We start from the raw sequence: 25,043 nt of genomic DNA, 5'->3' as shown, positions 1-25,043 counted from the left end.
AGTACCAAATTTTAAATCTTAATAGAAGATGCTGTGATTTATTGCTTAGGTTTACTGGTGCCATACATTTCAGTTCACTCTTAGTTTCTCTTTGGGCTTTACAATTAACTCCACTGGCTGCTGATACTTTTCCCTCCCTAAGGCCTTTGTTTTTCTTTCAAGCCATTCTTTCAGTCATAACTTTTCCTGGTTTTCCTATTCCTGACCATTTAAAACTGCGTGTGGTGTCTTTTGCAAACTTCATCACTTCCAAGATCACCACTCCTCCCTTTATCTGCCAATCCAGCTTAAAACCCACCCACGAGAAGAACATTCATTGCAGAATAAATTCGTGCTCCCAAGTGTGTTCAGGGTGCTCATCACTTAGCTGCCCACTGCTAACATGTTCCTCTTGCGGCACTAAGCGGACTGAACATCAAACATCTGCTTTTTTCTGCATCTTCTTCACTCTTGTTTAACCCTTTCCAGCACAAATTTACATTTGCCGCCGGAGAGGCCCTTTAGCCGCGGCAGTGCAACGCTCACGTTCGGCCCTGAAGGCGGGCGCGGCGGCCGGGGGGCGTGGGCGGGGCCGTGCCGCGGGGCGGGGCCGTGCCGCGGGGCGGGGCCGTGCCGCGGGGCGGGGCCGTGCCGCGGGGCGGGGCCGTGCCGCGGGGCGGGGCCGTGCCGCGGGGCGCCGCCGGGGGCGCTGTGGCGGCGCCGCGGGAAGGAGGGGCGGGCGGCGGCCATGGCGCTGTCGGCCGTGCAGCAGGTGCTGGTCTCGGCCGTGCTGGTTCTCTGCGTCTTCGTCGTCATGCCCAGGATGTTCGGGGGAGGAGGCGGCGGGCGGCCCGGCCGGTCTCCGCGGGGCGGCAAGGCCGGCCCCGGCCATTACGATCCCCGTCAGCACGGCAGAGGTAGTAGCCGAGGCGATGCCGCGGCCGGCGTTCCGTGCGGGAGCCGCCGCGGATTCGGGCGGGCTCGAAGGGAACGCCAGGATTCGAGAGGGATGTGCCTCGTCCGGGGAGAGGCGCCGGGTGTACACGGGCTGTGGAACAGAGAGGCCTGGTCAGACCGCTTCGAGCTGGCCTGTGTGCGCCTTAAACACCCCCACCTCCGGCGGGGTTGTGCCGTTCTGGTTCGGCAGCGCTTTGTGTTTTGTCTCTGTTATCTTACCAGATCTATTCTTAAGTGCAGGAAACACCCGGTAATTGGAAGTGCGGGGCGGTGTGACGAGCAGTGCCCGCAGGGGCACAGTGGAACAGACAAGCTGAGAGGTGTCACAGGGAAAAATCAATGGCGATAAGAAAGCCGAGTGTTACTGTTAGTAAATATACGCACTGAGTCATACAAAATCTGTGCGGCAATATATTAAAAAAGAGTCCAAGATGCTTGTTTAGAAAAGGCATCAATGAAGGGGTTGCAGAGTTTACTACTTGTAGGAGCTGTAGAGTGGTATCCATGTATGTTAAGCCATGTCAGTGCATGTCACGGTTTAGCTCAATGTCGAAGGGTACACCTTTGTTTCTGACAATCACAAAAAACCTGCTTTTGTGAGGTAGCTCTGTGATTCATTGATGATGCCTTCCAAGGTGTTTCAAACCAAGAGATAGCTAGTTGCTGCAATCCTCTACATCTGGCTCCACTTTTCCCTGCTGGCAGAAAAATGGAGGCTTGAGCTGCTACTGTGTTCTTCCCACCTGATGTCAAACTTCCTGTGCTTCATAAGAAGGCCTGTTTCGCCTGATTATTTTTTATTTATAAGGTAGCTGTATATTCCCTATAGATCAAATTATTTTTAAACCAAATCCTTTAAAAGAAGAAGCACTTCACATATCTGTGATTCTACTGAAAAACTGGCCCAGCACTGAGTAAAACAAATTTCAGACAAATCTCCTCACCTCTCTGGGTGGTTCTTTTTTCCTGGTTGGCTAGTAACTCACTTTGCCATTTCTTCTGTGGGATAACCTTGGTGCAGGACACTGGACTCCACTAGGATTCAGCATTCCTTCTCTCCACCCTGAAGATGTTTCCCTTGCCACATTCTTATTTGTATGATCTGTAGAAATCTTTTTCTTCTGTGATAGTAACTATTTGAATAAAACTTCTCATTTACTTTAAAAACAAATAGAACTTAAAACAGGGAGAAACGTGAGTGTAAATGTAAAACTAGGAATCAATATGAAACATTCTGAAAGGTGGAAAAATGCATATAATATAAAATGTGACTTCCAGATTAGTTAGTGCAGTTTTAGCAAGTCTAAACCTACTAGTCCTGAAAGGACAACGCCTGCCTGAATTTGCATTGAATAATGGAGGTAGCTTGAGTTCTGATTGTATCAGCTAGAACATTTAAGTTTTGTGTAACATTATTTTTTTCTCTATCTGATTGTGGCTGTACTTTGGACACTTGAGATATGTTACTGTGAGTTCCTGAAATGCCACTGTTACCGTATTCGTTGATAAGTAGTGATTTGAATAATGGTCTTTTGTTTGGGAGTTTTTTTAGAGTGTGTACCTTGCCATACCTGTACTCAATTCTGAGACGTTAAGTTTGAAATTGTAAGTCTAGGCACTCAGTTGAGACATGGGTGTAAAACTTCACAATCCCCAATCCCCTGCTGTCTCTGTAAGCATCTGCATTCTTTAGCTGATGGTACTGTTCCATTGGTGCCTGCCCCATGAGCCCTTGATTTAACTACCAAATAACCTGTTTCCTAAGTTGAACAATGACATTGACTGCTTTCTCATCTGCTCCCTGTTCTGGCAGACAAATTACATGCAAAAATACTTCTGACTTCCAAGGTTGCATCTCTTGGCTATTGTATAATCTTCTCTTGCTAAATATTTGATTTGCAAAGGTACAGTACTTCTAAGTCTGTGGGAATGTCCATGTAAAACTGAGTTTACTGTCAAAGTAATGAAAGCAACAGCACAGTGTATTCCAAGAAAACTTTTTTTTTTTTTCCCTGGGACCAGACAATTCAATTTTTAATTAACTCAGTTCCTTTGGTGCAAAGGAAGAAGATATTAAATACTGTTATTAGCATTATCAATAGTTTCTTTGAGTATGCTTTAATTTCAAGATTTAAATTGTTTCTTGTTACATCTATCTTTCTGTGATTTGCTGAGGGTTTGCCAGTGTTGCTGTGAAGAAGCTTAAAAATAGTACATTAAAGAAACCAAGCTTGGCTTGAGAGTTTTTGCTGCCTAGTTTAAACTGTTCATCCTATTAATGTAAGAATAATTTTTAATTTTTAAGTGCATACAAGGCTGCCCACACGATCTTAGAATTGTGATGAACAAAGATGATTACACAAGAAGAAAACAATTTAATTCCAGTTGTGGCCTCCTGATTTTATTTCTTACTTTGTTGTCTCTCCCTCAATTTCATTTTTAAGGTGGTCCTCAGACAGTTAATCAAGTTCACCGGAATCCAGGAAATTCTGACAGTAATACTTACCAGAGTTTTCAGCAGATGAGAAATGCAATGGAAAAAGAGATAAAAAGCGAGAGAACGAGAGGAAATGGTCGAGAGTTAGCGTTCACCCTCATGCCCTTGTATGCTCTTGGAGTGGGAATGTTTGCAGCATACAAACTTCTTAAGGTAAACCATAGGAAAAGCATTAAATTATTGTAGTTAGGAGGAAATGTAACTGTTTGGCTTGCTTGTTTGTTTTTCTAATTCTGAGCCTGTGTATATAGTTGTCCAAAAGCCATTTCTTGCTCTGTTCAACTTTGCATATGAAGTCCAAAATCAAAATTTTATTGTATCTGATTCTTACGTATGAAGGTTTCTGGCTTACTTATTTTTAGACGCTTGTAGAAGTGAGAATCTTACTCACCCTGCAGCCTCAAATGAGAATCTGAGAACCTAAACAGTGCTGCTATCTGAGTCTGTAACCTAAGTCCCACCAGTGTTTTGCTTCCTTTTCATTCTTCAGAATGAGATTGAGTATGGGAAGGAGGCAGACAATTCCTGCAGAGCAATGGTCTTAGATTAGCAGTTAGATAGAGCAGCAAGTAGACTTGACCTTTTGTTTGGACCTCTCATTTGATCATGCTGTTGCAATATGCAGGTTTATTCATGTTATGGGATACCTTTTCTACCATTTGTAAATTCAAAAAGGAGAACACATGATCGGTTGTTTTTTAAAAGGAATCAGTCTTGAAATGTATTATTTATAGTAAGAGATACGACAGGACTTACAAAGCTGAGTGCACCTGGAATATTGTTGCTTGCCCTCAGGGAAAATGAAAATGAACAGGAGTAAGACTGGGTACAACATCCTCATTTCTGGAGTCAGTTCATGTTAAGCGTGTGTATGAGAAAAATATCACAGCTTGGCAAAATGAGTATAGAGGCTGCCCAGTTTAGTATAAGATTTAAAAATCATGAAAACCATACTTTGTGTGTTACAGTTCTTTACACTTGGGCTTGTGGGATTAAAATGTAAATATTTTTATGATAGTATCTTTATTACTTTAAGGAATAAATTCTGTATTGTAATTAATGATAGGAGACTGGATCCAGTAACCTAGAAGGCTTCTTCTGCTCCTTTTTGAAATAGCAATTGCTTTCTTTTACAGCTTTTGCCAGTCATGTTGTGTTTGCGTAAGATCAGAAGAGTTAGCTTAAGACAGGAAGGAGGAGTCACAGAAGAAAAGTTTCATTAATGCAGCACATTTTCATGGTTGCTGTTTACTTTCACTAAACAGTTTTGTTTTTAGTACACAAATAGTGATGAAGTTGTTTAACTCGATTATATTTTTTAAAGATGAAGTCACATGAAGAAAGTGACTCCAAAAAGGAAAAAAGTACAGAAGACAAAGCAAAGGAAACAGGTAAGATACCTATTCACCCATATGTTCAACAAAAATGCTTATTTTCTACTGGAATAAAACATGTTTTCATTCATCCAGTCTAGCTTAATGAAGGCAATCTTTCAAGTTACTGAAAGCAGTTAGGAATCTGCAAAAACCCACTTTGTTGTTATTAATGTTTGAAATGCTTGTTTGAGGTTTGTTTAAGTTCTCCAGATGTAATGCTTTTTAAAGCAGCTGTAGTAATGCAGTATGATTCTCTGCTTTTAAAATGTTTGATGTTTTTCTCACTTAAGATCTGTTCAGTTTTCTACAGTTTAAGTGGGATATAATTAAATAAATAGGGTATTTAAAATAATATAATGATCTGGTTTAGAACTGAACTGAATTCATAGTGGAACAGTGTACCTAAACAATTATAGAGACCATTTATGAGAAACCTGTCACAAACATTCAAAGCTGATGCTGTTTTCATACCTTTTCCTCCCCTGTATTGACACAGTTTTAGTGAATTAAAGAACTAGCAGCATCTTCTGGTGTCTGTGTATACCAGGTCTGTAATGAGGTTCAGCAGTGATTTGTTACACTGCCTACTCATCATCCTTGTGTGTTGCATTCTTTTTTCTTCAAAGTTTAATTGTATTTTAGGAGGAGTGACTCCTCTTGATTAAGTGCATTAAGCATTAAATATATTTGTAAGGTGTGAATAGACAAGTACATGAAAGCATGTTGAGTGTAAGTAGGGCACTTACATTTCAGGAAGTCTTGCAGCTGCATAGTTTTTGAGATTGGGAAGGTGAGCTCCACATTCTTGCTCAGTTTCTACAAAGATGTCCTCTGTTTGGGCACTATTGGAGATAGGTTACGGGGTGGAAAGGACTTCTGTTCACACATAATAAGGCTTCTGTTCTTACCCTCACCACTCCCTTTTCATATTGTAGAATTCTATAGATGAAAGAAGCTTTCTGGTTTTGAATCTGTCCAACACAAAGTATAAATTAATATCCTAATGATATTGTAAAGACATTTTTTACAATCCTGCTCTCCCTCTCCTCCTGCCTCCTTCTTTTTTTCTTTTTTGTTGTATTGTTTTTCTTTGTGTTTGTTTTTGCTAGAGCATCAGCTTTTAGAACTAGAGCAACATCTAGCACAAACCGAGAAAATGTTGAATTCTTTATTGACTCAGTTGGATCCACTTTCAAACTGGTGAGTGTTCCTAGAAGATCTCAGTGTTGTTTCCTGTATGTTGAGATTCGCCAAAATGTTAACAAAGAGTTCTTAAAATTATCCTTATATATAGGTAAGGAACAGTTTTAGGAACCTTCTTTGATTACTTATTGTTTTGGTAGGCTTTTGCAGTTAATGCCAATTCTGCCATTTGTGAACTTTTTCACAGATACCTTCCATCTCTTGTTCACCAAACATAAATGCAGAAGACATATGATCATGTTACTGTGGCTTAACAAGGTGAACTTTAATATTGACCAAGGAGAGTAATAGTGAAAATAAACTCTAGCATTTGAAAGCCCTTGTGGGAATTAGATGTTGGTAGCAAAGTGAGTTTCTTCTTTTAGATGTAACTATAAGAAAAAGTAGTTATCAAGGTATAGCTGCTTATTTTTGTGTTTTGAAATGGATCTGTGGAGTGTGTGTTTCAGTGAAATAGAACTTGCCTATTTTAGTGTGACAAGCGAATCAGTAGGATAAAAACTCCTTGTAGTTTTAGAGAAGTTCTGTTCTTAAGAAGTTAGAGCTTTACTTATCTACTAGAAGTAAAAGTATCCCTGCGGTTGATTTTCTAGACTGACATCCTTCATGAAACACAGGTTAAAATATGCAGAATTTCCTGACCCTTTCTTCAGTGTACTTGTGAACTTGATGTGTGCTGACCACTATTAAGCATCAAATTCACTGGCCTGTTTGTCTAACAACTTTTTAGTAGTGACGGGGAGGAAAGTAAAAAAACCTTGAATGAGAAAGGCCTTCAAACCCTCAAGTTCTGTAATTAGGCATTGTTGTACTAGTAACAGTACTTTGGATAGTTGTTACTTTCAGTAGGCATTACTTGGCCTTGGCCATTGGGGCTCCAGTGTTAGAGTTCAGCGACATTCAGTAGTTGTATGATGTCGTGGCCTCCCTGCTTCTCTAGAGACAGTACTCAAAGGAAAGCTTGACCCAAACATTTCACAAACTTAACTATGGAATTTATGCACAGAAAGAAATATTGCAATAAATGTATTATTATCAAGCACACCCTTCCAACATAATCTTTCAGCTGTAAACAGTTGTCTTTTTATTCTAGTGTCAATGCTTTAGCATGTGAGCAGAAAGATGAAATTATGACACAGCTCCAATCAATTAGACGACTGATGAAAGAAAGTGGATTGGATAAGTCAGAAAACAAGATGAAAGGTAATTTAATTTTCAGACAGATAGGTAATTAAGTAGTTTATATTTTAAAAGAATAAATAGATCTTACTATAATAATGTTCAGCTTCTGCACCTTAGGTAATTTGTGTGAAATTAGTTTTATCCTGGAGGAATAGATTCTAGCATTCTTCCTATTTGAGTTGTATCCAAATTTAAATTTTTGATACATCATGATTTAAGAACAGGTGCTCAAGACATTGAACTGGGATGGACCACACAGTCACATTCTGTTTTGATAAAACAAGTTTTTGGAACATAAATTGCTGAGCAGTCTGTTAGTACTGGACTAACTTTAGGCAAAGGATTTCCAAATGGGGACCTCTGAGGCTGTGAGTAATGTTTGCATAAAACACTAAACAGTAAATTGTATGTTAGTTTCAACTGGAGACTTCCAAGAGCAGCACAGTAGTCAGAAGAAATCTTAAATGTTAAGAATGGTCCATTAGAAATTTGGGGAATTTTTGCATTATTTGAGTCTTAATAAAAGAGTAAAAAAAAAAAAAACCTTATTAAAAAATACTCTACTTCTAAACTGATCCTGAAATTCAGAGCCTTACCAGTAAACTTTAATTTTGATTATTTTTGGGAAATTTAAGATATTGGACACATCTGTAATGAGAAGCTTGAAGATCTCATTCAGTCATTTGCTGAACATTCTCAAGAGAAAGAAATGGACAACAGTGAAGATGACTGTAATGAAGATTTGCTTGAGGATATTGATAATGATTACAAAATAGAAGAGCATGAATTACACAGTGAATGTGAAGTACATCAGTTGGAGCCAGATGTTGAAGATGAAGACATGATAAACAAAGATGCCATCGAATCAGAAGAGATGGGACTGAGGAGACGCAATAGATATGAATGGAATCTGAATATGTAAAACTTCCAAAAGCTTATGAATTCTTTTTATAATGTTGTATGCACTTTAAACTGAAATGAAGTTATGTGCACTGCTAAATGCTTTAAAAAGAGGGGTGAAATACTGCCTTTGCTTGTATCTATGACAATTCTGTAACTGACTTCAGTGGCAACAGAATTCTACTCAGGATGTTTACATATTTTTTCTATTTATTTTTTCCCTATAAAAATATTTCTGTACTTTGTATATAATGCACTGTAATTATATCTGATGCTTCACTAAAATATTAAAAACTTCTAATTGTGACTATAAAGAATAAGTATTTCATAATTGTAACTAGAAAGCATTATGCCACTTGAACTGAGACTTTCTTGAGTTCATTAAAGAGCATGCACTGATGAATTCAGCTCTTTGTGGAAAAATTTTCTCTAGGCGTGTGAAAAGCAGTATGGGTTAAGTCCTTGATACTCATTAATAGTTAACTTTCTTTATTTGGAGAGAGGAATTTAGCCATGGACACTATATGAAAATAATGATGTCTGAATTTTCAGTCTTCTGAGTAATGATGTTTAGTTTTGTATGTCAACTTAATCCCTAATGTATTACACTGGATCACTTATTTTCTTCCCTACTTGTCAATTACTTCCCTACTTGTTTAACCTACTGGTTAAACTCAGCAGCTGTCTAAGAACTGATTGATACCCACTAGTTCTGTATCTGTTTCCTTTCACATTTATTTTAATACCATAGAACCTGACCTTTTGGTTCCTTTTTTTTCTTTTACATCAGAATTAACAGATGTGTTACTATGTACCATTCAAGAACTGTGGGGCATGGGATCTTTTTTCAATACATTATGCCAACTTGATGGTGGTCTTTTTAGGTCAGTATGAGGAAAAGCATTTATTTTCCTTTGCCAGAATAATTTTTGTCCATGCTTTCATTATTTACTCTTTTTTTTTTTTGTTCACTTAATGCATACACCTATGGTACTGCCAGCCTTTAATGACAGGAATTGCCTTAGAGGTAGGTCTGACAGTACAGCACTGTTACATTTTCTGTTTTATAATTGCATAGCTTTTAAATAGGCCAGTTATGATGCCTGAACTCTTCTGGCATCATTATTCTTACAGGAAAATAGCACGTGAATTTGTTTTTAATGGAGGAAATGTACTGTACTTAAAGGGACTAAATTTATTATCATGTCACTCACTGAAATGGAATGAATTGTTCATTCTGGTGTAGAAAAATGGTATGTATTTGGTTCTAAAACTGGATCACACAGGCTTGGAAGTAGCAGCATCCAGAAATACATCCATCAGTGTGTTAGTAGGTTTGCACCAAGTGAGATTTTGCCTAACTTTGGAAAACTGATCGACTACAGAGCCAGGGTTTCTCAAGAAACAGATTTTTTCCCCATGACAGAATGGCTGAATTAGAACTCGCACTTGGATACAATTTAATTTAAAAAAATAACTGATGTTGCTCTGGTCATTCTGGACAACTGAAACTGTTTGAAAAAATTAGTTTCACTGAGGCTTTTCTTTGAAATATCCAAAAATTGAAGTGAACTAATGTCAAAATCTGAGGGAGCGATGGAGTGGGAGCCAGGTGTGCTGCGCTGCCGAGGTGTGTGCAGGGTGCAGGTCAGTCCTGCTCCCTCCAGGTACTGGTGCCGGGGATGATTCAAACGCCTGGGGCAGGGTTTGAATCGTAACTGCTGTGCCTTTCACCTCCGCCAGTCTTCGGATGCTGCTGACACTTGAAGCCTTGTCCGAAAGGCTCTGAGCTACCTCGGGGTGATGGCTGTATCTCTGACCCAGGCTACAGACACTCTGCGCGCTCTCGCCGCGGTTTCGAGGTCTCCGTTTCCAGCTGCCGGGGTTTGCTGGGGGTAGAGCCCGTGTGATGTGTAATCCCCCGCCTGTCCTGGCCGGGCTGCGGGGAGGGAGAGAAGGAGGGACGGCCGGGCCCCGGGCAGAGTATTTCCGCAGGAGCCATGGGGGATTGCGCTTCCCCGCTCGGCCGGGGCGCACCTTGCGCAGCTCTGGTGCGGGGCCTGGCTGGGATTGGCCCCTCCGCGCTGCTGTACCGGGCCCCGCCGGCGCAGGTGGGGCGCGGGCACCGTGGAGACCGTGCGGGGCTGCGGGGACGGGCCCGGGCCGGCGGCCGTGCGCCCTGCGACCGCTGCGGTGAGACACGGCCCCTGCCCGCCGCCGTCCTGCGCCTCTCTTGGGAAAAGGCATCATTTCCGTGGAGCTGCGGAGCTCATAATGTTTATTCCGCTTTTTACAGCAGTGCTGTTTGATAAAAGTAATCTCAGCATGTGAACCATTAAGTACAACGACGCTGTCTCCCCTCTGCGCCCTGAGGTGGGAGGATGCGCCGAGTCAGGAGAGTGCCCTGGGGAAGGGGCTCGGCGCGAGGGCTGTGCGGGTGCCCTGCAGCCCTGCTCCTGCTCGGGAAAGGAAAGGGTGCTTGGCAGTGGGAACTGCTCAGTGCCGTCAGCCTTTCCTTTGAAAATGGAGCGTCTGATCGATGGGAACCAAACGGTGGGCTTTTGGTTCAAAGCTGGCTGCGTGGAAGGAGAAGTCAGCAGAGCAGGAATGCTTGGTGGAATGTCACCCTGGAGCTCTCAGAGCCTGGCAGTGTGCCGGGACGGTCTTCCTGAAATGTTCCCAGGGCATCGAGCGGTGGAGAGCCGCCAGGCAGCAGTTTAAGTGGAGAGTACAAAAGGCTTGATGTTGCCAAGGGGTAAGAAATTAGTAATACCGGAATGAGAAGGTATCAATAAGTGTAAGGGAAAGACGGAGTTAAGCCTGAGGCAAAAGACATAAATTTGAACAGGAATCTGCTTAAGCATTAGTAATACAAGACTGAAATTAAGAGGCGGTGAAAAAGAGAAACCAACAGCGCTTCATAGCTTGCTGAAGACAATACCAACATTCTTTCTAATGCAGTAGCTTTTTTTTTTTTTCTCCCCAGAAGTACTTAGATAAAAATAAATACATGTTTTTCTCAATAGTATTTTCTGGTTTTCAGTTTTTTTTTTTTTTTTCTGAAAGCTGTCACTGAATTCATGGCATGGATTTGGAAGTTAAAGGAGTTGCTGCATCCCCTCGAAGGAAGGCTGAGTTGTCACCGAGAGAGAAGAAATGTCAGATAGTCAACGGAAGGCTTGTGATTGTTTTTTATCCTTAGTTTGACATTCTAAAAATATTTTAATCATACTTCAGAAGTAGTTTGAGGTTAAAATCCATTCTATAGAGAAGACACCTTTTAAAGAAATTATTTTTGTCAGAAAGGGATGGTTTAGAACGACAGCTTCTCAAATGAAGGCGAGGAATTCCAATATAAACAGCTATCCTAGAACAACTGCTACTCTGAGTACTTAATTGGAATGTGGGGAATTTAAGAATGAACTAGTACTTGCAGTTAAGAGCAAAAGAGGCTTCAACATGTACTACGTGCTGTCTCAGACTGTTGATGAAGCTAGAAACAGGTGTGTCTGTGTTTTGGTTTTGCAAGATAACGATAAAGTAAAGCAGCCCCCAAAATATAATTTGAAAAGGCATGCTTTTAGGTCGACATGAAAAATGAATCTCTGTGTTCAGTATGAAGGGATATTACGTTTTCCAGGTATTCCTAATAGTCTACGTTTTGAGATAGAGTAAGTGTGCAACCCTTACAGTTTCAGTGTAGTAGGAACTTTTGGGCTAGCTTTTCACAGTCCCTACGAATATGATCTTGGATTCTGAGGGCCATTATTTTCCTTACTGCTAAGGTAAATATTAATATTGTCATTAACAGTTGATTTTTCTCACAGATACTGTGTGCTTTTTGTCCCTGAACTAAAGTTAATTGCTAATCCTCCCTCAGCCCCCAAGCACCCATTTCACTTCCTTATTTGTTGTGTGACCCCATTAGGAATTCTTGGAGTTTTACTGCCAAGTTGCTGGTCTTCTTTTCAGTTTGATATGGAATGAAAAAAGACCTTTTGTAAATGATAACAAGACAATGTTATAATGTTACTGTAAATGTTTTAACCAGGTTTTTGAAAATTAAATACCTGTGGACAGCAAGAACATCTGGGGCATTTAGTATATGTTGTACAAGAAAAGAAATGTCATTTTTCTCTAATCTCCCATCCTTTTTTTTTTCTTCTTCCTTGTGCAACTACTTTTCCAAATTTAGACTCTCTAGTCCACGTGATTCTTGGTTGTTTGAAAAAATAAATCTTTAATTAACATTATGCTGAAACATCATGTGTTTCACCCCAGTGTTCATAATGTTTTTTGTTTGCTTTCTTCCTGATTTGTTGACCTCTAGAAAAGGAATTATATTAAGGCCTTAACATCTAGAATTAGCTGTGTTCTTTACCTCACCACAGTTGAAATGGTGCAGAAAAAAAAGATAAATGTGAGATGTAATGCCTAGTTTTTGATGCCTTGGCGGTCTTACGTAGGTGACCACACGGTGGCGGTGCTCATTACGTGCGGAGAGCTTTCAAACCGCGGTGCCCGGGCTCGTCCTGGAATCACTAGAGGGTAGTGTTGCCGAACTTCTGGCTCGAGAGCAGCTACAAGGCTGTATGGCAAGAAAGGAGTTACAGTTTTGTGCTTGCTCTCAGATCGTGAAGGATGTTCGGCCACTGCTGGAAATAAGATTTTGCTCAGTTTAGGCTGTGATGCTGAGATTTATGAGTTGAAAATTGTGAAAACAAAAAATGTTAACCCTGGTTCTGAATGTTCTCGAACCACTTTTTAAAATTTTATTTATTTATTTTTTAAATTTTTTTTTTCGAACTGGGAGGCCAGTTAGGTGAACTGTTGCTTTGTGCTTGCTCCAAGCAACATTCCCTAGTTGGCTGCTAGCTGTTCTCAAAACGCATAGGGGGATGGGTGATGCATTGGCTCGAGTCTTTTTTTCTTGCTATGTTCTTGCTCAGTTGAGTTTGGAGATCTGTGTGGAATGCAGCTTTGCAAAATAAATCAAGTGAACTGCCTAAGCACCATCACGACAGCTACAGTAAAGCTGAGATGAAGCAGTTACACCAAATATCAGGGGTTCTTTGGGGTCTGAGCTAGCTTCTTGTGAGCCAGATGACTGTGACTCTTGTGGTTTTGGTTTAAGGGTTGGTTCCCAACCAGTAAGGACAATGTGACCTAAAGCCTTGTGAGTAGTGACGATACAAAGCCTCAGGAACATGGATTATTTTTAATGTATTATTAATAGCTGATGTAGATGCTGTCTAGCTTCTGAATGGCTGGAAATCTTTCTGTTATGATGAATATTCAGTCCTGTAGTCTCATGATGTGTAAGAATTAGCTTTCAATAAGAAGCTTTTACAAAGACCCTTGTTAGTAGTGTCTTAGTTATGTTGGACAGATACTTTGTGTCACTAATTTTAAATATTACAGGGGAAATTGAAAAGGAGAACTATGTATTTTAATCTGGATCCCCTAGGTATGTAATAATGTGTCATTCTTTTAGGGCTGGAGACCAAATAGACAGGCTACACACAGTCCTTGCCCACCAGAGTAAGTCTGCTTCTATTTCTGATCAGCTTGTTTAATTGTGTGTATTACTAACACAATGCATTTGCATTTGTAGTGACATGCAACTTAGTGTTCCATTAAATTTATCATCATAGGTTTGTTTTCTGTGATTTATATATGGAGTAGAATATTTGATGCATTATTTCCTTTGGAATTAAGTTGATTTACATTTGGTTGAGTGGAGGTATAATTACAGAATGGGTAAAGATGGAAGAGACCACAATGGGTCTAACCCACTGGTCCACTTGGTCCAACCTCCCTGCTCAAGCAGGGTCATCCCAGAGCACATTGCTCAGGATTGCATCCAGATTTTCCAACTGAGTATTTTCGATGAGGGAGACTCCATAACCTCCCTGGGCAACCTGTTCCAGTGCTCAGTCGCCTGCGGTGAAGAAGTGGTGAAGAAGTTTTTTTTGTGTGGAACTTCCTGTGCATCGGTTTCTGCCCATTGCCTCTTGTCCTATTGCTGGGCACCAGCAAGAAGAACCTGGCTCCTTCATCTTCAGAGGCCATCACACAGAGCTTACGTATTTATACATTATTTTTCTTGAATATTTTTACGTTTCTGCAAAAGGAGAAAAAGGGCTATTGACCGCTTTTACAAGTATTACAGTAAAAAATATGGAGAAACTCTTGTGAAGGGTTTTTACAAGCAATGGGAAATTTTGTTTATGCTTTTAAAATTTAAAACCTTATAGTGACTTTGGCACATAAGAGATATCTACTCTTCCAAGGACCATGATTGATAGTTTAGCCAGTTTTGTTTACTGAAATGCCTTAAAGCCAATGTATGTAATTATTTTATAAGTGTGTGACTATGACCTTTGATTCTTCCAACTAAAGTCAAAAAGTTCCGATTTCTGTGTACTGTCTGTCATTATCTAATAAAAAAGACTGTAAAGTAAGGAACTCTCTTATTCCAAGAAGTTTTAATAGAGTTTCTTGGAAATATTTGTGGTAAAATATAAAAAAATACATATTCCTGGTGCTCTGCAATATGCCTGGAGTAAAGGCAGAAGGCACGGAGATGCTTTGATGAATTGAGATGTTTTCATTTCTTTAAGCAGAAAAAAATGCTGAGGTATGGTTGTCTTCTACTGTGTTAATCTCTAATGGAAAGTTCAGAAAATTTGCTTCCTAAGTAGCGATCGCTTCCCAACTGCCTCTGTTGACTGATCATAGGGGAATGTTGACAGGGATGTGAAAGACAAGAGTAAGGTAACCCTGATTTGTGATTTTGCAGTAGCTCCTGTTGGGGAGTGAAGAGAAGCCAATGTGGGAGTAAAGAAGGGTCCTTTTTGGCTGCCAGGGTGCTCTGCTACTGGGGAAGAGAAACTCAGTGGCCACTTGCTGAGCTGAAGCAGGAGGGGCTAAAAGAGATTTGCTGAATGGGCCATATCCAGTTGCAGGGAAATTTTTGTGAAGAACCTAATAATAACTAATAGGCAGTGCTTTTATTGTTGTTAAAAATAAGGGAATGTATTGCTGTTAAAACTGTTTTAACTCCCTGCAGGTTGCCATGCCTAGATCTAGGGAGGCTGGGAGATTCTGATGAAGAGGTAATCGTAAAATAATTTTATTCTCAAAAAGCTTTTAGAATTCGCATTTTTCAGGAATTTATAAAAGTATCAATCTGAATATAAAACAATTATGATTGCTTGTCCTTTTTTTTTTCCTGTGATTTTAGGATGGGGACTCTTACATACTGTACACTGGAAGTTCTTCTCATAGGTGCCAACTAGATTCATCTTCAGAGTGGAGAATGTCATTACAAACTCCATATGCACAGCATCAACATGTCAGTCTGTCACTACAAATATCTTTATAATATACCCCTTTAGCAGCAATTTAGAAAAGCATGCATATATTTTCTTATGTAAGTTCTTTTTTTTTTCTTTTGGTTAAGCTCATGTCTCCAAGTGCTGTTGGTCCAAAATATTTTTAGCAAAGTCCTTTTGCTGAGATGCTTTAGAATATTTAGAAAAAACGATTTTATTACATAGCTTAGCTCTTTTGTTGTACTTATTTTTTAAGAGATATATTAATAGTGGTAATAACAAAGATTAGTAATAGTAAATGTATGATTGAAGACAAAATCCATGTTTACAAACACTAAGTATTATTTCTATGGAACAGCAGTTACTTCTGGTGAAAAGAAAACTTTTGGAGTTACTTGCAGCCATTATATGGTTTTTCCTTAGGCCTTAAAAACAGAGCTTTGTCTTTAAAACAGAGCTGTGACAAACTTTGGAATTTTGTCTAATTTGTTGGCACTCTTTTTATTGTTAAAATTTCCTCATCATGTTAGCTTTTTTACCCCTGGATGACTAAGAAACTTAATCACCACTAGTCTTAGGTGCCTTTTAGGGAAAATCAGTAGCCCAGATGCTAATATTCTGGTTTATAGTGCGACATTGTTTAGGATCAATATCCATTATAAAAGTTTTAAGAGTTAATTTAATTACTCAGGTTATTTAATTACACTTCCCTGAATGCAGGAAAAGAGTTCTTTTGAACTCTTTTATCTGAATTAAGTGTGAACAAAATAAATGTGACAATTTTTTATTTGATCATGATATATCTTATTTCCCGTTTTCCTTTAAACATGTGTCTAGAAAATTGCATCAGAACAAAATGGAGGTAAAGAAGTTGAAAAAATACAGACTGACAAAAAAATCTTATCAGTTCAGTACTATGGTATATGGTCTGAAAATGTAATATGTTTTAATTTCTTTTATGTGACAGGAACTAGCTTATTGGTGAAACTATTAAAAATACACTGATTAAAAGTCCATTATTTCAAAAATATTTAACTTACGTAAACTTAAGAAATATCCAAATAAGTATTTAAAAAAAAAATCCCCAGGATTTTAACTAGAAGGAAAACCAATTTTAAATTATTTTGTATATAACCTGTGCTCCTTGAAACAAATAATATAGTAACTGGAAGGGCAGAACTCCAGATTGGCTGGACTTCAAGATGAATCTGCCAAGATCACTATTTTGTATGTTTCCCTATATAAGCAATTGGATTCTCTACTTGAAAAACAATTTCATTTAAGTAAAAGCTGAAATGGTAAGTGGGTTTTTTTTGTCTTTTTAAAATAATGTGCTAAGAATGTACTAGTTTTTAGAATATGTGCCCAACATAGGTATTTATACATGTCTCAAGATGTAACTGTGAACATGTAACTACAGATAGGTTGTTTTCCTTTCTACTGCCTTGGAAATGTGCAGTGCAGGCATGCTTCAGCTGTTACAGCCTTTTTGGGTCTGAATGCTTATAATTACACTGCTTGCTTTATCTTTTTTTTAAACAAAGTTCATATTTATAACTCTGTCAGGCTGCTGGAGTGCTAATGGAAGGTTGGTGTGGCTTTGTTTCTCAGGGTCTTTCTCCTTTTCTTTTCTGCTTATTTTATCTCTCTTTTCTGCTGTCTTTTATTTCTTATTGCTTCCTTTCTGCCTTCATTATGTTTTAAATACTGAGCATTCAATGTATTGGAATGTATCTTCTGTTTGCTTACCCTTTCTCTCTCTGTCTCTCTCTGTCTCTCTTTCTCCCTCTTCCTCTCTCCCTTTTATGCCTGAATTGCTCCCCATGTCCTTTTTTTTTTTTTTTTTTTTTTTTTTTTTTTTTTTAAATGGAGAAAGTTTTCAAGCTGTTTTAAAATATTTTAATGTATTCCTCTGAGCAGCCTTTATTTCTGCATTTCTTGCTTTGGGGCTCTGACCAAACTTTCCTTAAGCCAGATAGATTCCAGTTTCTTCAGTAACAGTGTAAGTAAATCTTCTTAAAATAGGTCACTTTTGGAAGAAAAATTTAAATATACTATTATAATTCAGGAATTAACCAGGAAAGGGATGTGAATCCTCTTTTGAAGGAGAAAGTTGGCTCTTCAAAAACATAAAACTTTTTGGGTTTTGAGAGATGGTTTTCTAGAGCAGGACTGTAACACTTGTTGCAGTGTGAGTTGCAAGTGTTGAGTAGAGATGCTAGAGGAGACCACCTTACTTTTGTTACCACTGAAGGAGTATAACTTAAATATTGAAGATTTTAGTTACTCAGGGAGACAGAAGAGAATGGAATCTTGGCCTTCTGTCATTGCTGCCCTTTCTACTGATCCTAGCCTCTGTTGTGCAGAGCCCTGAAATGGCTGTAAGGTTAGAAAGGTACTTAGCTGTGCAGCTGATGTTTTTCTAAGGAACAGTGTCCCATTTCTCATCTGCCACACAAGCGTATTGGAACTTCTGACCAAAAAACATCCATCCATCTATTTTCAGCCATCCAAAAACCAAATTTCAGTATTTCCATTTTAGTGATAAAAGGCAGAACCACCAAATCTGACTTTTTTCTTTAAACGTGATGTAAAGCCACTTGAATGTGTATTTTTTAGATTTAAAAGTGGTAGAATTTGAAGAACTCAATGAAAATTAAGCCTGAATATGCAGTCCTGTTTGCATTTTTTCTTGATTTGAAGCATCATGTCAAGAAGTTTCAGACATTATACTGTATAGGAACTGAAAAAAAAAAGCTGTTCTCATTCAATAGACCAGCCAGAGGCTTTTATATTGATTACTCATTGTTTTAACATTCTGTTTGGGAGCAGAAGACAAGACCAGAAAATCTGCCATCCCCCACAGACAGATCCAAACTGAAGCATGGTCAGTATGAAGCAGGTACAAAGGAAAAATATAAGCAGCATCCTCAGAGAATTGCAGGAAAGAAAAAAGACCACCTCCAGTGTCCAAACACTTCAATAAAGATAGCTGGCTAAGTAGAAATTGCATTTTTGAATTGCAAATGTACATTTTTAATTACGCTGTTTGGAAAGGTTTGCACATGTATGTCATTAATTTCATGGTTTTACTGTAAAGAAATAAAACCATGTCATTTAAACATCTAATGTTGAGGAGGAAGGTTGGAAGGAAGGTTGGAAGGTTGTTTCAGTTGTTGCAGAGCAAGAAACAAGTGCTCTGAGAATTTATGTATGGTTGTGTTCTATGGTAAGGAGAGTAACACTGGCCTTCCTAGTGCACCTCTAGCCTGAGTCTGAAGATTAGCAGATTGATAAGGAAGAACTTACAGCCTATTAAAAAAAGGAGAGACAGCAGGAAGATCTTGGTAAGTGTTATTTCCAAAACCAGAAATTCACCCAAGCTGTTTTATTTTTTAGATCTAGAAGTATTTTAATTACTATTCTGTAAATTGGGACTGTATACAGGACTTAAAAAAGGAGAAATGAATGATTTAATCTGTTCCTTAGAGAGCTATTAACACTGAAAATACAAAGGAATATGGGCTTAAACCAATGAAAGATATTATCTGTACTTTTTGCTTTGATGCTCTATGAGATTCAATACAGTTGGACTGCAAGCTGTACTAATTCTACCAGGTTTCTTTTGAGTTTTTAAATTAAGGTGCAAAGAAGCGAAGATCAGTGGAGAGGAACTGGAAAACAAAGGGGTGAAAAAACCCAGCTTTCATCTTGTTTGGAAGAGATAGCAGAGGAGAGTGGTTGAACAGGGAAAGATGCATCATTGTAAGTATAAGGAGGCAGGAAACCTAAGTAAGCAACAGCTGTGAGGACTGGTTGAATGCTAGGTTCTGCTGAGGGTAGATGACAATTTAAGAATCTTAGTGGAAAGATAAGTATGCAAATGTTGATGGAACATATTGTGCCCATTGCTTTTCAGAGAAAAGCTTTGTGATGAATAACAAGGAGTTTACTGAATTTACTTTGTTAACATAGAGTAGAATGAAAAGGGAAGATTTTCCAAAAGAAAGATTGTTTCACTTATTGTAGATAGCTTTAAAAGAGCTTTGTCCTCATAGTTGTGCTTCTAGTAATCAGATAAAGGAGAACATGAAAAAAATCTATTAATAAACATTCTGTGAATAAGAGGTGAATGAAAAGAAAGTTGAGGAATTTTGTGGTTTAATTTTATGTTTGGTGGCAGATAAAATTTTCTGTTCTGGAGATTTTTATAGTTTTAAGGTTTGTTTGTTTGTTTGTTTGTTCGTTTGTTTCCTAATGATTTCACTCTCGTACTGGTCTGACACTCATATCATCTGTTTTTCAAGGAGTGACTCCTTTATATGCACTACTGCAAGCCCATCAAAAGGGTATTTACAGGAGGAGCCAAGTTAATTTGAAAATGAAGAAATAGATGGGAAATGTATGCTGGGAGAGAAAAAGCAGGGCTGGTTTTTTTATTCTGCTGATTTTGGGTTCCAGAATATTTGCTAAGCACTAGAAGCATGTGTGTTAATTCTTCTCACAGATTTTAATATAATGTCTATCAGAACAATTTTTTTATGTTAGATATTATCACTATCTGATTAGATGAAGGTATCAAAATACTTCAATACACTTGTTTTGATTTTAATATAATGTCTATCAGAACAATTTTTTTATGTTAGATATTATCACTACCTGATTAGATGAAGAGATCAAAATACTTCAATACACTTGTTTTGTTTGATTAGTGGAACTTGTAGCAACTTTTCTTTTCTGAAAAGAAGGTGCTCATGGAGGAGATTCCTAACAAAACCTACTCTTTTGATTTCTTTCCTATGCTACCTCCTTCCTGAGTTCTGTAAAAATTTCCTGTATCCTTTTTTTTTTTTCATATTGCCCATGTAGGAAATATTTCTGTAATACCCTGGGACTGGTTTATAAGTCTGTTAGAACCAGTAGCATGCTTTGGCTTTTCCCTGTCTAGGCTGCATTTAACTTCTTCACTGGTCACAAAACAGTATCTCTACTGTGAGCCTTGAGCTTTATACCTAAGAGTAAATCCTCTTCTTCCACTTGGCGGTTCCTGAGCAAAACAGCAAAAGGATGAGTTCCTGTCTTCTCCCCAGAGATACTAAAGTCTGCTTTCTCTGACTTGCTGCTGGTTTTTCACAAAGCTTGTAGGAACACAGTATTTTTGAGATTTTAAAATTTATTATTTATTTCAGTGTGAATGAAAACTAGTAAGTATTCAAAAGATACAAATCTTGCTCTCTAATCTTTCCTTGTAAGTTCAATTTCTGTAGAAATCTTGGCTTAAAAAAATTCTCTTTTAATTAGCATGAAGTGGAAGAAGTAGACACTTTAAAAGGTAAAGAAGAAAGAATGTAGTACTTTTAAATAAATTGCTGAGGAAAACGTGTGGGTTTTTTAGTTTGTTTTTATTACAGTTCATTACACTTGTGTTATAAAAAGAATGTATTTTTGTGTAGGGTACAGAGCTTGAAGATGGACATGATGATTTTGTAACGCTTGATAAGAAAGCTCTCCTGCAACACTGTTATACAAACAAGTCTTATAACATGCAGCACAACATAAGGAAGTCAGAAGCTGTAAGTATTTGGACTGGTGTTGTGCTGCTAACCACCTAGATGTGGACAATGGTTTCGCAGATGTTCGACAGAAGTTATGCCTTTGGGGATTTGGGTCTAGTATGTAATTGCAGCCATTGAAATTGTGAATTTAAACTTTTCTTTCAATGGGAGCTGAACTGAGCAATCCAGTGAGCATTTTAAAAATCTTATCTGCAGTGCTTGTATTTTATGCAGTAATCTATATAAATGAGAACACAAATTATGAGTTATATATACAGATACATTCATACAACTAAGAATAACTGAGGTAGTTGAGTGAATGTAAATACTACATTTGTGAACATAATGTTAGATTCAGTGTCAGAAGTTGGACTTTGATGATCCCTGTGGGTCTCTTCCAGGTCAGGATATTCTATGGTTCTATGATTTCCTCTTATATGTAGCTTTTAGCTGAGCCTGTATTCAATGCTCCATGGATTTCATAACTCCATCAACTATTATTAGACTGAGTCAGCAACAACTTTGGCTGTGTCTTCAAACAGCTAGGGATGGAGCTTCTGCAGTGTCTAGATCTAAGCAGCATCTTCAGGTGACATGCTATTCTCTGTGTGAAGTTCTTCCTATTGTCCACACCAATCCTCTCAAGGCTCAGTGTGTAACCTTCACCTCCTGTAATACTGTTGGCTTCTGTCAAAAAGAGTTTGGTTCTCTTTTCTTTGTGACTTCTCTTCAGAATGCCTCATAGCCGCTGGTTCTGCAAACTAAACAAACCCAAGCTCCCTTAGCCTTTTCTTTCAATTGCTTTTGCTCTGATCTTTTGTCACATCCTTTCTGAGGGAAGGAGGGAGCCCTGAAGCCTGGATACCAGCATGGACTCACTAGCATGCAGAGAGGGGAATTAAAACTTTACTCACGTGGATGTACCAAATATGCTTCTTTAATTTTTTGCATAGATGTGAATTTTACTCTTTTTGGGACTGAACAATAGAAGTCTTGCCCATCTGAGGCCAGGCCTTGAATTTAGAGTGATGAAGAACCTTGATTTGATATTGCATGATTCATTATTTGCATATGCAGAGTGAGGGCTTTTATAATTGGTTTTTGAAGGTATTGCTGAAAAGGGTTATTTTGAAATCATTCTGACTTTCTCATGGAATATTAAGCCATGAGAAAATTTATGATTTTTAAAGTAAATAGTAATTTTAATTCATTTTATTTGCTTGTCACTATGCACTGAATTTTGCATCATTGCAAGCATTTATTTGATTTCTAATCTTGTTGAAGTGAATGCAGATGTTGCTCTACTGAGGTCACTGTTAATTTTCATGATAAGAAAATCTTTTGAGAAAGTACTTAAGCTTTTATTTTTAGAATAAATCAAAAAATCTATACTATTGGCTAAAGATAATGGAAAAAAGTCTTGAAGTATCCCCAGAGTATCTACTTAATGCTAAAGCAAGTACGGTGAAAGCCCTGAGAAAAAGAGCAGTGCAGAACCACAAAATAGAAGATATTCTGTAGCTGCCATGCTTTAAAATAAAGCCAGCAGGTGTCTGAGCAAGGTGTTACTGGGACCTTCATAAGCCCTTTTGTTATTCATTAACACTCAGCACAGGCTGACTCTCTCTTTTGAGGACCATCTCAGGTTCTCCTAGGTCCAGCTTCTGATAGTGGTAGAACACTGGAAAAAACTGGTAGTAATAACTGCAGGTGTATTAATTCCATTTTGTATATGTTGCCTCAATTGTTGGCATTTCATGTTAAGGTACTTGAAAATTTTGCTCAAGAATACACAATGTTAACATGTCCTTTTACTGTAATCATTACCAAAAAGTCAAATGTTAAAGTAGAACTTCTCTTGGTTTTTCTGTAATTTGGGGTGAAAGTTCTCTAGTGGGGTTCTGCAGGGCTCCACCTTAGGCCCTGTGCTCTTCAATATCTTCATAAATAATTGGACACAGGACTGGAAGGGATACTGAGCAAGTTTGCAGATGATACAAAAGCTGCTGTCTCCCTTGAAGGCAGGGGGGCCCTGCAGAGAGACCTGGACAAATCAGAGGGCTGGGTAATCACCAACCACACAAAATTCAACAAGAGAAAGTGCCAAATTCTGCACCTGGTTCAGGACAACCATGGATGTATGGACAGACTGGGGAGTGAGATGCTGGAGAGCAGTGCCGTGGAAATGGACCTGTGGGTCCTGGTCTATGGCAAGTTGGACATGAGTCAGCAGTGCCCTGGCAGCCAGGGGGGCCAACCCTGTCCTGAGGGGCATCAGCCACAGCATTGCCAGATGGGCAGGGGAGGGGATTGTCCTTGTCCTGCTCTGCTCTGCACTGGGGCAGCCTTAACTTGAGTGTTGGGGGCAGGTTTGGTTGCCAAAATATCAAAAAGAAATGAAGCTCTTAGAGGGTGTCCAAAGGAGGGCAACAAAGATGGTGAAGGGTCTCGAGGGGCTGTATGAAGAGCAGATGATGTCAATTGATCTATTCAGCTAGAGGAGACTGAGGGGAGACCTCAGTGTGGTCTTCAGCATCCTCATGATGGGAAGAGGAGGAGCAGACTCTGATCTCTTCTCTGTTGTGACCAGGGACAAGACCCAAGGGAATGGCCTGAAGTTGTGTCGGGGCAGGTTTAGGCTGGATCAAGAAAAGGTTCTTCACCCAGCGTGTGGTTGGACAGCAGAACAGGCTCCCCATGGTGGTCACAGCACCAAACCTGACAGTTCAAGAAGTGTTTGGACAATGCTCTCATGCTCATGGTGTGACTCAGGGATGGTCCTGTGTTGTGTCAGGAGTTGGACTGGGTGTTCTTTGTACTTACAAAGAACATCCCTTCGAGTTCACTTTATTCTGTGATTTTGTGATTCACAGTCCATTGCCAGTAGATGTCATATATAACCTCTGAAGAAGGTTGGTTTTCTCTGAGTGCTCATATTTAGAGAGCAACAGTTACTACCTTTTTACCAGTGGGAGCTGCTGCAAGTTCAGTGTTTGCCTCTGCCCTCCGCATTTTTGTAATTTCATAGTAGAGCTTTTGTCTAAGAGCAGAATGGAATATGTTTCATGAAAGATTATTCAGTGACCTAATATTCAATTGAAATTTAAGGTGTAAGATTTTCTTTGGTGTTTTGTTTTGTTTTTTTTTAATCAGATTATTTTCAGCATGCTAACTGGTTTGGATCTATAAGCCAGGGCCCATGGAATATGTTATAACAAATGCTGCTCTATATAATCACTGTGTCCTCCTTTACATCATTCTTTTTAATACATCTGTTTCAACAGTTAATGGGTAAAGAATCAATAACTCAGAATATATCAGTTTGGAATAACCAACAGCTGGTCTGGTGTTGCATTAGTTATTTGGGATTTTTGATTTGACTTTTTTTTTTTACTAGTGCCGTTCAGTATTTATTTGAAGATTGTGAATTCTACCCATAACATCCCTGTAGAATTAGGAATTATGTCTTATAGGTACCTGGGAACTTTTCAGTTCTTCATCTACACAAATGCTAGATCTCTGTAGAATTTTCTTTGCACACAAGACCAATTAGAAAAATATCTTAATTCTTTAGTTTCAGAATACCTAAAAACTGTAAGGTAGTATAAGCCCCCTCAGTAACAATAATCTCTATTTTCTCACATATAAAACTTTTTTTTTTTTAATAAAAGGCTAATGTAAATGCACTAAAAAAGTTCAGAAATGTGGAAGATAATGAGAAATGCTGAGGCCTAGTTATTGCTGGTGGTCTCCATACTATCCTGGGCCATCCTCTTGCGCTCTGGTTTCTCTCTGTGTAACAGGTTATGATCAATGTCTTCACACTTTACAGTGAATGGCACAAGTATATGATTCAGTGTTATTCTAATAGAAATAATAAAATCATGTTCAATCCCCTTTCCCCTTTAGGATGATATTTCCTGAAAGGTTTTTCAGATTGACCTGTCTCAGCAGAAAATTATTGTGGCATGAAGGAAAGAAAAATCTGCAACTGAGACTAAGTCTTAAAAGAATTTTTTTGACTAAATATTGCTGGAGGTAAAGTTTTATTCTCTTA

At 38.7% G+C, this 25,043-nt stretch overlaps 2 protein-coding genes across 2 annotated transcripts in view; both read left to right on the top strand.

The window, feature by feature from the left end:
- The first annotated feature begins 700 nt into the window (after positions 1–700).
- On the top strand, positions 701–8,501 carry CCDC107 (coiled-coil domain containing 107). Its single transcript, XM_066183270.1, has 6 exons — positions 701–896; positions 3,381–3,586; positions 4,758–4,824; positions 5,919–6,009; positions 7,106–7,215; positions 7,830–8,501. Exons 1-6 carry the CDS (start codon positions 728–730, stop codon positions 8,114–8,116), a joined length of 930 nt encoding a protein of 309 aa, XP_066039367.1. The 5' UTR covers positions 701–727; the 3' UTR covers positions 8,117–8,501.
- Positions 8,502–11,179: 2,678 nt separating this feature from the next.
- Positions 11,180–25,043, top strand: part of CAPS2 (calcyphosine 2) — a 28,364-nt gene continuing 14,500 nt past the window's right edge. Inside the window, 6 exon segments of the mRNA XM_066184587.1 lie at positions 11,180–11,260; positions 13,589–13,635; positions 15,167–15,212; positions 15,341–15,458; positions 18,244–18,426; positions 20,892–21,004. Of these exon segments, the coding sequence (XP_066040684.1) occupies positions 11,180–11,260; positions 13,589–13,635; positions 15,167–15,212; positions 15,341–15,458; positions 18,244–18,426; positions 20,892–21,004 (588 nt within the window).

Source organism: Chamaea fasciata, unplaced genomic scaffold, assembly GCF_029207755.1.
Source record: "Chamaea fasciata isolate MVZ Bird 193981 ecotype frontalis unplaced genomic scaffold, bChaFas1.0.hap1 SCAF_5, whole genome shotgun sequence".
In the NCBI taxonomy this organism is placed as follows: domain Eukaryota; kingdom Metazoa; phylum Chordata; class Aves; order Passeriformes; family Sylviidae; genus Chamaea; species Chamaea fasciata.
The sequence above is the reverse complement of the archived record's forward strand: the minus strand, read 5'-3'. Positions and strand labels throughout refer to the sequence as shown.